We start from the raw sequence: 11314 nt of genomic DNA, 5'->3' as shown, positions 1-11314 counted from the left end.
TCCATTTTCTGCATCAGAATAAAAATCCACTGACTCTGAGGCACATGGACAGAGAAACCACACAAACGTGCTGCTGGAAAGACCCACAAGGTTCAGTCGCCCCAAAGTGTCGGAGCAGCCCCCAGGTGAGGCTGCACAGTCCAGTCTTACAGCACAGGGGTGACGGGCAGGGGGCTGCTGGGGCCAGGGGAGCAGCAGCTTCCTAAAGCTCCCATGGGGTCACTGTGAGTGGGGTGAGGGACGGAGGCCAGCAGGGCCAGGGAGCTGTGGGGCAGCCCTGGGCACACCTGAGGGCACAGCCCTGCCCTGGGCACACCTGAGGGCACAGCCCCTGGCCACAGCACTGCCCACCCTGCTCCAGCCATGCCAGGCCCAGCTGGGGGGCTGGGGTGGGCACAGGGCCTGGCTCTGAGTGTGTGTCCAGCTGTCCAGCGGGGATGGACCCGGCCTGGCCAGGCTGGAGCTGCTCACCCAGCCCTGCTCTGACTGCCCTGGGCCCTGGGCACACCTGAGGGCACAGCCCCTGGCCACAGCACTGCCCACCCTGCTCCAGCCATGCCAGGCCCAGCTGGGGGGCTGGGGTGGGCACAGGGCCTGGCTCTGAGTGTGTGTCCAGCTGTCCAGCGGGGATGGACCCGGCCTGGCCAGGCTGGAGCTGCTCACCCAGCCCTGCTCTGACTGCCCGGGGTACAGCTGCCCCTGAGACAGCACCTGGGGCTGATGCCAAGTGCCAATGGCCCCAGGGCCACCCCAGGGCACTTCCAGGAGCTCTGAGAGCAGCAGCTGCAGGGCCTGGCAGGGGACAGGGACAGGGGAGCCTGGCAGGGGAGGGGACAAGGCCCTGTCAGACCTAAGTGAGAGGAGAGGGAAAGTCAAGGGGGCGAGGCTGGGCCTGGCCCCCAGGCAGAGCAGGAGTCACTGTCCCCAAGCACAGCAGGAGTCACTGTCCCCAAGCACAGCAGGAGTCACTGTCCCCAAGCACAGCAGAGGTGGCAGCTGGTGGGGCCGGGGCAGAGAACGTCCACTACAGCGAGAGCAGAAAACAAACTGTATTGACAGGACATGGAGGGCCGTGGGCTCGGGGTCTCCTCTCAGGCCATGTTCCAGCAATGGGGTGGCAATGGGCAGGAATCAGGAGCAGTTCTTCTCGAGGTGTGATGAGAAAAGCATCCAAGTCCAAGCCCTGGGGGCTCATACGCTCAGGGGGAGCATTCCCGGTGCCGAGGACGGGCGGGAGCCCCCCAGGCCGGGGGGCCCTTGGTCAAAGCCATTCACTGCCCTGGGGACAAGAGACAGCCCGTTAGGGGAGCAGCAGCCAGCACAGGCACTGCACTGACCCTGCTCCTCCCTCCTTCCCTCCTCCATCCCTGCGAGGAGGGCAGGACAGCCCCAGGTCAGTGCCTATGCCAGGCTGGAGCTGGCACAGCCTGGCCGAGGTCACGGTGCCAGGGGGACGAGTGGCCACAGAGCCTGAGGCTGCTGGGGCTCAGCAGGGGCTGGGCAGGGTCAGGGCAGCCCTCAGGGCACCCCCACCTGTCCCTGCCCTGGCACACAGTGCCCTGTGCTGGAGCCAAGGCACTGCCCTGTGTCCCTGTGCCCAGAGGGGACACACACACACACACACTCAGCAGTGTCACAGCCCCGTGTCCCTGTGCCCAGAGGGGACACACACACACTCACACACACTCTCACAGCAGTGTCCCAGCCCAGCAGAGCTGGCTCTGTGCCCTTCAATCCCCACTGGGCTGCAGAGGAGGCTCCCAGCATCCAGAGGCTCCCCCTCCCCGGTGTCCTGCTGGAGCTGTGCAGCTCCTGCCTTCCCACAGCAGCCTGTGGGTCCAGCAGCTTTTCCACCCGTGCTCTGACACATCTGCCAGCCAGGAGCAGCACTCCCTGCTGGAAATGTCCCTGCACTGACTCCTCAGGGATGTTTCTGGCTGCCTGTCCCGGCAGTGCCATGGGCTTGTGTCCATGTCCAACCACTCTCTGCCCTAATTACTAATTTGGACTCATTAATCATTAATCTGCATTTCAAGCTGTATTTTGTACTTAGCACCTCATGCCCAAGACTCCCTCAGCTCTAAGTATCCAACAAATCCTCAGGGGAAGATTTTCCTGGAACTGCCCCAGGTGCTTCCAGCTGCCCCAGCTGGGCAGGCAGGGACAGTGACACAGAGCAGGGACACTGCTGTCCCCACCCACACTGTCCCCTCCCTGTGCCCTTGTTTGCTCTCCTGCCAGCCACAACCACGCCACTGCACACCAGCAGGGCAGGAGCCACAAAACGCTGGAGGAAAATCCCAAGCACAGGGCAAACCTTCCACATGAACTCCATCCATGAATCCATGCCTGCCCTGCACCCCTGCTGTGACCAGTGCCATCAGAAACATGCACTTATGGAAGTATTAAACAGAATTAAACAAAGCAAGCGGCACTCAGGCTTATGTTTGCAACAGGTCACAGCAGCAGAGAGGTTTATTTCAAGTCAGGAGAAAGAGCAATTGCACTCAGGCTTTGATCAGGGCCCATTAGTGTGGCACTACCAACTAGCTCGTGCAGTTAGCAGAGCCCCAGCCCTGCCCCAAGCCCCAGGTTACACCCCATGCAGCCAATCAGTGCAAATGAATTCATTTACCCATGACCAAGGTGGGGAATATGACCTTCTCACGCCTAGTGGAGAGAAAGGGAAAGTTTATGCACACAAAAATGACATTCCTGAGCAATGAGCAGCTGTGCCAAGCAAAGCTGTGCTGTGTGAGCTCTGCACAGCGAGGCTGCTCTGCACGGGCAGCACAGCACAGCCACACACAGCTCCCCTCTCCCAGGGAGCCTTTCCATGGGCCAGGGACTGGGACAACCCGGATTCCCCAGCCTGGTATTGTGGTCAGGCCTGGGGGAACAGTGCAGACACCTCTGGCTGCTGGGTGTGAGCACAGGCACTTCTCACATTGAACTTCAGCTCCTTCATTAAAACAAAGCCCAAGGGAGTCACAAAACCAGCCAAGAATAAACATCAGCTGTGAGGACAGTCAGGACTGCAGGAAGGGGAACAAGCACCTCAGGCTGGCTGTCCAGGGCCCTGCAGAGCCCAGAGCAGTTCTGCTTCCTGGACAACACTGGAGTGACATTAACAACCAATTAACAATAATTACAACAGCAAGATACAAGTATCCATCCTGAGGACCATCCTCAGGTGCTGCTCTGCCATTGCCTGGCATCTGGACAGAACCTGCATGTTCCTGAAGGGACAAATCTGCAGGAATCACCAGACACTGCTGAGTTTTGAACAAGCAGATAAACCCTGACTGCCCCAGGTCTGCAGCCAAGCCCTGGTGCAAGCCCTGCTGTGCTCCAGGCCTCCCCTAAAGCAGGGGCTTGACAAGAGCTGGAGACACGTCAGGGATTTCAGTGAAATGGCAGAGGAGGAAAGCAAACAGAGCTGTGACAGCTGTAATGGTGTGGCCGAGTTATCTGTGCCCAACCCAGCACCCAGCACCAGCTGCTGCTGCGGCAGTGACTGCAGAGTGGAGCAGGGCTGCACTCACAGCTGGAGCAGAGCTACTTTCACACCTGGATGAGGGTTACAAACACACCTGGAGCAGGGCACACTCACAGGGGGAGCAGAATCATACCTGGGTCAGGGTCACACCTACACCTGGGTCACTGTTACACACTCACACCTGGGTCACTGTTACACACTCACACCTGGGTCACTGTTACACACTCACACCTGGGTCACTGTTACACACTCACACCTGGGTCACTGTTACACACTCACACCTGGGTCACTGTTACACACTCACACCTGGGTCAGGGTCACACCTACACCTGGGTCACTGTTACACACTCACACCTGGAGCAGGGTTACACTCACAGATGGAGCAGGGTCACACTCACACCTGGGTCACTGTTACACACTCACACCTGGAGCAGGGCACACTCACACTGTGCCAGGGCTGCTCCCCCAGCCCAGCTGCCAGGGCCCAGCCAGGCTTTCCAGAGCAGCCCTGGAGCACAGCACGGGCACTGCCAGCCCTGCTGGGCACAGAGTGCCTCAAGGCACAGCCTGGGGCAGCCCAGGGGCTGAGGGGACAAGGACAGGACAGTGGGGCCGTGCAGCACCTCTGGCCACTTGCAGATAAGCACATGAACACTTCCAGCCCTGTTCCTGCCCACTCCCACCCTCAGCTCTGCCACAGCATTTCCTCCCAGGCCTTCCCAGCCTGCTCCTCCCTCCAGGCAGCCAGCCCTGCCAAGGAGTGTGATGACAATCTGCATAATTAAAAGTGACCCCCAGCCCAGAGAGCAATCAGCTTACTGTCCCAGCACACCTCAATATAGCCCTGCTGCCTGCCAGGAGCTGCCATAATCCCCCAGCACCTCCCTGCTCCCTGCAGGAGCCCTGCTGGGGAGGCCCAGCCCAGCCCTGCAGCTCACACAGCCCCAAACGCTGATCTGCACGTGATTTCGAGGCTCTGAATCCTTCCTTTCCAAACACCAGCGGCTGCAGAAGCTCCCAGTGCGTTTTTAGGATGCAGCTTGCCCTGCTCCCCTCACAGCCCCACTGAGGATGGATGTGGGGAGCCCAGCTGGCTGCTCTGGCACTTCCAGGTTGGAACCACCTGGTTTCATTCTCTGAAATAAATGCAGGATTGAGGAAGTGCTGAGTATCAGCACTGAATGGTAACATGAAGACACACAGGGAGCACGGAGGCTGTTTGCCCTCAGCACCACTGGAGCACCCTGTGCTTTCCAGCTCTGCGGCCCTGAGCAGCGAGGAACTGGGGAATCCCTCCTGCAGCAGCACTGCCGGCATCCCAGAGGGAGCTCTGAGCACACACACACACACACACGGGCTCCTGGCTCCCAGGACAGCGATCCCTGCTCCCAGGCTGGCCCACAGCAGGGAGGAGCCACAGCTCCATCACCAGCGGCTCATCCCTCCCCTCTCGGAGGGGTGTGAGCACCAGGACTCCCTCCCTCCTTCCAGAGAACATCCCTGCCTGCCCTCAGCTCTGAGAGGGAATCTCCAGCTGTGGTTCTGCACCTCCCCAGAGCACACCTGCAGCTTGGGCACCCCCTCCTCTGCCCCTCAGATGCCCATTCCTGACTGCCTGGGGTTGGTACAGCCACCAGATGGGGCAGATGCCCTCAGAGGGCTCATTCCTCAGCGCCTGGGGTTGGTACAGGCAACAGGAGATGGGGCAAGACTGGCACTGCCACCCCACACCTGCTTCACTCTCTGCTTCACAGAAATCCCTGCAGCCCCTGCTCCACGAGCTGCTCCTCCTACAGCAGAGCCGTGGGGGCAAAGGAGGGGCCATGAGCAGTGCCCCAGAGGGCTCCCCCAGGGCACAGCAGGGCCTGCCTCACTCACCCCTTGTCAAAGAAGGACGTGTGCCCTGGGTGTGGGTACTTGGTGCCGTTGCTGCTCAGCACGGCGCTGCTGACGTTCCCTGAAATGTAGGATTTCCGTGATGCCTGGTCCTTCGCAAAGTTCCTGCAAGCAGCTAATTTGGATTCTAAGGCCTGTGAAAGGGGAGGAAAGAACAGTGTTAAAGAAGTGGTACCATGAAGAGGGAAGTATTCTTTTCACTGCTGATGAGCCCCAGGTTGCCATGATCAGCACTCCAGTGTGATCACCCTTGGCAAAAAAATGGGAACAAAGCTGTCATTTCCTCGTCACCCCACCACAAAGGAAACACACAGATGCTGATGCAGACTGCCAGACATTACTCAGCTCCACGAGGGCTCAGATTTGAGAACAGATGAACTCTGAAATAATTACCCAAGATAAGGAAGCCAAATCCTAGCAGAAGTTACCCAAACTTCTTGCCTCAGCAGCTGCCTTGAGCTGATCAGAGCACTGAGAGCCTACAGCAAAATCCTCAAGCTGTGCACATAGAAAATTGTTTTTTTTACCAGGACAATGCCTCCTGGAATTTCGTTCTTAATCTTGGCTTGCAAAATAAAGTCAATTTCTAAAGTTTCACTGTCACTCTTCCAAACAGGCCTGGTGAGGATTTTTCCCCCTCCCCATGTAAAGTGCCAGTGGAAGGAGGAGCAACATCCTGATTCTGTCCTTTAGTCCAGAGCATCACCTGCCCTTCCTGCCCCCATCAGAGGCTGAGTATCCACCTTATCCTGGAGATCCACGTGGTGTACCAGACAGCCCTCACTCATCACAGCCTTCAGAACATTGCAAATGCCTGCACTGGGGACTGAAATCCATCTCCCCAAATGTGGGCTTTGCTCCTGCTCTGCACAGAATACTCCATTAGGAGGGCACTGACATGCTGCCACAGGTGAGTGAGCCCTGGGCACACTCCTAGGAATCCCTGGAAGTTTATTTAGGGGTTATGGACTATGCAGGCAGCTGTAGGCAGCTCTGGGTGTCACAGATTGTCCCCTGGCCACAGGCAGGGTCACCTGAGCCCTGTCTCAGCTGCAGGCAGGGAAGCAGAGGGGAAACCTCCTGCAGAGACAGGATTGCAAAGCTTGGGATGGGGCACAGCCCCAGATAACTGAGCAGCCTCTAAGTGCTCCAGAGCCCTGTCCCAGGGCCAGTGTGGCTCAGGCAGGCTGGAGAGCAGCTTGCTTATTTGGAGCTTGCTTATTTGGCATTTCCTGTCCTGGCAGAGTAATCACAGGGATTGGCAGTAAGCTCCCCAAATCCCCTGCAGACTCTTGCTCACAATGATCCCCTGTGAAACGTGTCACTGCTAACCCCCAGCTGTCCTGCTGCCCTTTCAAACCAGGCCTGAGCTCTCAGAGGAGCAGCCAGGGCGTTTGTCATGTCCAAGCCTGCTAAAACAACTGTGAGAAGTGTCTGCAGTGCAGCTCCTGGCAGGCTCCAGGGGCACAGGGCAGAGCCAGCCACAGCTGCCCTGAGCTCCACTCCCACTCCAGCCTCCTCAGAGCAGCTCCTGGCAGCTCCAAAGTCATTTCTGCTTCCAAGGGGAGAGCCTGGGTCCTGAGCAGCACTGCAGCAGATGTTTAGAGCAGTTCTGCTCTGCTGACAGTGTAATCCCTTTAAAGGCTCATGCATTTCACTTCCCCACCAGCCACAGATGGGAGCATTTGGCTTTCTCCTCATTTATTTTCTCACTTTCCTACCAAAGGTTTCCAGGCTGGCTTTTCTTTCAGTATCTGTGGCAGATCTCCATGGGAGAGGAGCTGTCCCACCCTGGCAGGGAGATCCCAGCTCCTGCTCACCCAGGGCCTGAGCTCCAGCTCTGCAGCCCAGGCAGAGGAAGCTGCAGGCCCAATTAAGGTAAGAACAAGTTGGCAGTGTCTAACCCAGCACTTGAAAAATCGTTATTCCAAATGTGAATTTTGTCATCCCAAATTGGATTCAGAACCATAGGATCAGGCTTTAAAAATCAAAATAATTTTGAAAAGAATGCATTATGAGTGAATGCAGTGAATGGATGATTTGGCAGCTCCAGAATGCACCCAGCAGGGCCCAGGCTGTGCTGTGACGGAGCACAGGGACGGGAGCCCCAGGGAGGGGCAGAGCTCAGCACTCACCCCCACTTTGCGTAGCAGATCTCCCACGATGTTGAGTGCAGATATTCGAGCTGAAGGAGTGAGTGGGCTGGTTCCAAACCCATTTGGTATAGCTGCAACACAGACACCTCTCATTACTTCACTCCTCCACAGCTCGGGTTCTTCAAAAATTTAAATAAATCAGCTTCTACATTAAAAACAAACCCCAAACATATCTACAGTCTTGCTGCAGACATTTCATGCAATTACCCACAGTAACTGCAGGATCACTAGGCAGTGAGGATGATAAAGCTTAATTCCTGCCCTGGCTGCCATCAGCCCCCCCAGCAGAGTTCATGCCCTCTCCATCTGCAAGGCTACTGACTGCAATCCATCCCAGCAGCCAGAGCTGCCTCTGCAACACCCACTGTTAATCCCTGGGACTGCCCACAGCCTCCAGATGGGAAAGGGGCTGCACTGAGATCCCACTGCCCCACACAGGAAACAGGACCCTGGAGAAGTCACTGTGGTGACAGAGACTCACAATTCCTGACCCTGCTCACCCACCACTGCTGCTGCCCACTGAGCAGAATTATCAGTCCCTGCACTCCCCTGCATTCCCAAATATTTTCAGGGCCCCAGTGCAGGGTGCAAACCCCTGCCTGCCCCAAAGGCAGTGCCCAAGCTTCACTGTCCTCCATGGAAAGCTTCTTCGAAAGGAATAATCAAAGAAACAGGAGAAAAGAATGAGAAGAACACAACAGCATCTGGCTCTCAGAGATGTACCAAGGATGTGGGGAAGAGCCAGCCCAGAGCTCCTTTTTCCCCCAGCCCAGAGCTCCTTTTTCCCCCAGCCATGTTCCAAAGCTGAGCTTTAAGAGTAAATAGCCTCTGCCAGGCTATTTACTCCTGAAATGCACTGCTGCTGCCCTGGGATCACACACACACCTGTAAGTGTGTGAGACCCACACCCTATGTCAACCTCTGGTTCCTTAAGGAGCACAACCAGACCCCATTGGTATGGATGGTACCTTTTGGGGAGGGAAAACTATTTTCTGATCCTTTTCCAACGGGTGTGGCTGGCAAGGAGAGAGAGGCCTGGACAGCTGAGTCCATCTTCTCACAGTCCAGAGTGGGGGAGCTGGGAGCTGATTTCCGGGTCACCTCCTGCTGCCTTTCCCTCACAGCCAGCTCCTGCCGCAGGTCTGAGGGTTGAGAGAAGGAAAAAACCCCACAAAATCCCATATTAGTGATTGGCAAACTCACAAACACTCCGTTCATTTGGGAGGGGCAGCAGCAGCAAATTCCCAATAATTCTGGGTTAGTGCCTGCTGCTTCTTCCTTCAGGAGTGGGGACACCCCTCAGAGCAGCCCCATCCCATTATCCCACCCCATTATCCCATCCCATCATCCCACCCCATTATCCCAGAGCAAACAGCCCTGCCTGCCTCACACAGCTCCTGTCTCTGGCATGGGGGCAGCTGATTTACATCAGGATTTCTCCCCCTTTGCAGAGTGAGCTCCACGTTCCCAAAACTGCAGCTGGACACAAAGAGGAGCTGCTGCTGCTGCTGCTGAGCCCAGCTCCTGCTCAAACCCAGCCTGGGAGAACGCAGCAGTGACCTGTTCCTGTGCTTCCCCTTCCCTACATTCTCCTCCCAGTTAATAATCCACACAAGCCAAAGGCAGCCCAAGGGTTGCACCCAGTTTCTTGATGCCCTGACAAGTAAAAGATCAGACTGGAGGGCAGTCCAAAGGACACCCAGCCCAGCCCAGCCCAGCAATGATCTCTCAAATCCTCAGAAAGATGCAAACAAACATTCCAAGTGAGTTGTTCCTTTTTGGGCAGAGCAGCTTCATTTTCACAGACCTCTTATTCCTCATTCCTCAATCTGGTACAAAAGCAAAATTACCTGCACATCACAGCTTTTAAGCTGTAACAAATATTTAGAGCTGATTTTAGGTAAAACAGCAGAGCTGAAGTGAAAATCTGCCTGGGCTCCCAGAAGAGGATCTGAGGCTGTTCAATCAGAAATGTCATACTGGAGTTGGACAGTACCAGTTCTTTTAGGATCTGAGGCTGTTCAATCAGAGATTTCATATTTGAGTTGGACAGTTCTTTTAGAGGCTACTGTTCCTGCTTGCTGCCAGAGGGAACAACTCACAAATGCTAAAAATGTCCAAATGACTCATTTAAGAAACAAGATGTCTGTTTTGCTGATTGCTCCAGTGTTCTAGAACACAGTCCCCTGGGTTTTGCTGGTTTTTCCAGTTTTATTGCCATAATCTCACATTACAATACATATACCCCCTCAGAAAATTTCTTTCTTCACGTTTATTTCAAAATCCCTGTGCTTTGAATAAAGCTCTCAATTTCTGGGGCACAAACTTGCTTCAAAAATGTTCCTAAAGGAGAAAAACAACAAAAAATGCCAGCCTGCTGTCAGGTGTGTTCTTGCACTCAGCTCCAGGCTTTAAATGAGAAAATATTTTAGAAAGCTTCATTTAGGGAACAAAGTTGTAAACCACCAGCACAGGCTGATGAGCAGAAACCTCTACTGTTGGAGAAATCAGTTTACAGCACCAGTAAAAATGCTTCCCCAGCATCCTCAGTGTGAAATCCACTGGGGAATCCCCAACTCCTGATCTTGTCCCAGAACACCATCCCAAACATCTCCCACAGGTCTGAACACAGCCTTTACCAGAACATCTTAAATAATATATTCAAGGCAATTTCCAAGGGGCTTAGAAGGAACGCAGGAGATTTCTTTTAAGAGTTACTTGATCATTTATCCTGTATTTCCCTGTCATTTGCTGTGCTTTCCCTTCCTATAAACCCACAGCAAGAGGAACTTGTGAAGCAACTTCCTCAATTCTCTTACATCTGTCAAACAGAGTATTTTGTGTTAAAAACCCTGAATTCATCTATTATTAATTCTGCCCTAAATGAGGAAATTTTTTCTTTTTGGCTACACGGGACATACAAAGAGCACAGTGTTAGTAAAACCTGAAGCATGCAGTTCAAGTCTCATCATGTGAGGCTTTCTAGAAACACGAGCTTTGCTTGCTGCACATCTCTTTCAGCAACCCAGCCCTGCACCAGGAGCCAGAACCAACCAGACCAGCCATACCTCTTGCTTCATCCTTTAATCTCTGTACAGAGACCAGCAATGACTCCTTGTCATCCAGTTCACTTTCTAAAAATGCATTTCTCTCAATAGCTTGGTTCAGCCTTTGTTCAAAGTCTTCCAATGAAACTATTGTTGCCCTAGAAACAAAATCCAGAATATTAGGTTCTTCAGCTCAGCCAGCATAAAAGCTTATTCAGAAGCATAACAGAAGGAAAATGTTAGCAGGGCTATGTTCAAGGGAAGCATATGAAAGCCATGGAAATGCTGCTTAGAAAGGAGTAATCAAAGAAACAGGAGAATAGGATGAGAAAAACATGATAGCATCTGGCTCTCAGAGATGTACCAAGGATGTGGGGAAGAGCCAGCCCAGAGCTCCTTTTCCCCCCAGCCCAGAGCTCCTTTTCCCCCAGCCCAGAGCTCCTTTTCCCCCAGCCCAGAGCTCCTTTTCCCCCAGCCCAGAGCTCCTTTTCCCCCAGCCCAGAGCTCCTTTTCCCCCAGCCCAGAGCTCCTTTTCCCCCCAGCCATGTTCCAAAGCTGAGCATTAATCAGTGCCCGAGTGTCACGGACATATTTTATGAAAAATCCTTTTGTCAGGATCTTTTCTCCTGAGAAGCTGACAAGTTTCAGCTTCTCCATCTTTTGCTGCTATGGAATGTGATTTGGAGAATTGTTTACCCAGCATGTGAAATTGTTTT

General features: G+C 54.4%; 1 protein-coding gene across 3 annotated transcripts in view; it reads right to left on the bottom strand.

Annotated features, from left to right (window-relative positions):
• NDEL1 (nudE neurodevelopment protein 1 like 1) overlaps positions 1 to 11314 on the bottom strand; it is a 19630-nt gene that overhangs the window by 411 nt on the left and 7905 nt on the right. For 2 of the 3 annotated variants that reach the window (XM_031062690.1, XM_005427855.3), the window contains exons 5-10: positions 10620 to 10756; positions 8520 to 8693; positions 7531 to 7622; positions 5378 to 5529; positions 509 to 1279; positions 1 to 316 (exon numbers count right to left, since the gene is read on the bottom strand). The exon at positions 1 to 316 is cut by the window's left edge and continues 411 nt beyond it. In XM_031062690.1, coding sequence (XP_030918550.1) covers positions 1192 to 1279; positions 5378 to 5529; positions 7531 to 7622; positions 8520 to 8693; positions 10620 to 10756 — 643 coding nt within the window. In that variant the 3' untranslated portion in view covers positions 1 to 316; positions 509 to 1191. Of the gene's footprint in view, positions 317 to 508; positions 1280 to 2635; positions 2671 to 5377; positions 5530 to 7530; positions 7623 to 8519; positions 8694 to 10619; positions 10757 to 11314 lie in introns of all 3 variants that reach the window. The other variant, XM_005427856.2, reaches the window with a different exon arrangement.

This window comes from Geospiza fortis, unplaced genomic scaffold, assembly GCF_000277835.1.
Source record: "Geospiza fortis unplaced genomic scaffold, GeoFor_1.0 scaffold485, whole genome shotgun sequence".
NCBI classification, from domain to species: domain Eukaryota; kingdom Metazoa; phylum Chordata; class Aves; order Passeriformes; family Thraupidae; genus Geospiza; species Geospiza fortis.
The sequence above is the reverse complement of the archived record's forward strand: the minus strand, read 5'-3'. Positions and strand labels throughout refer to the sequence as shown.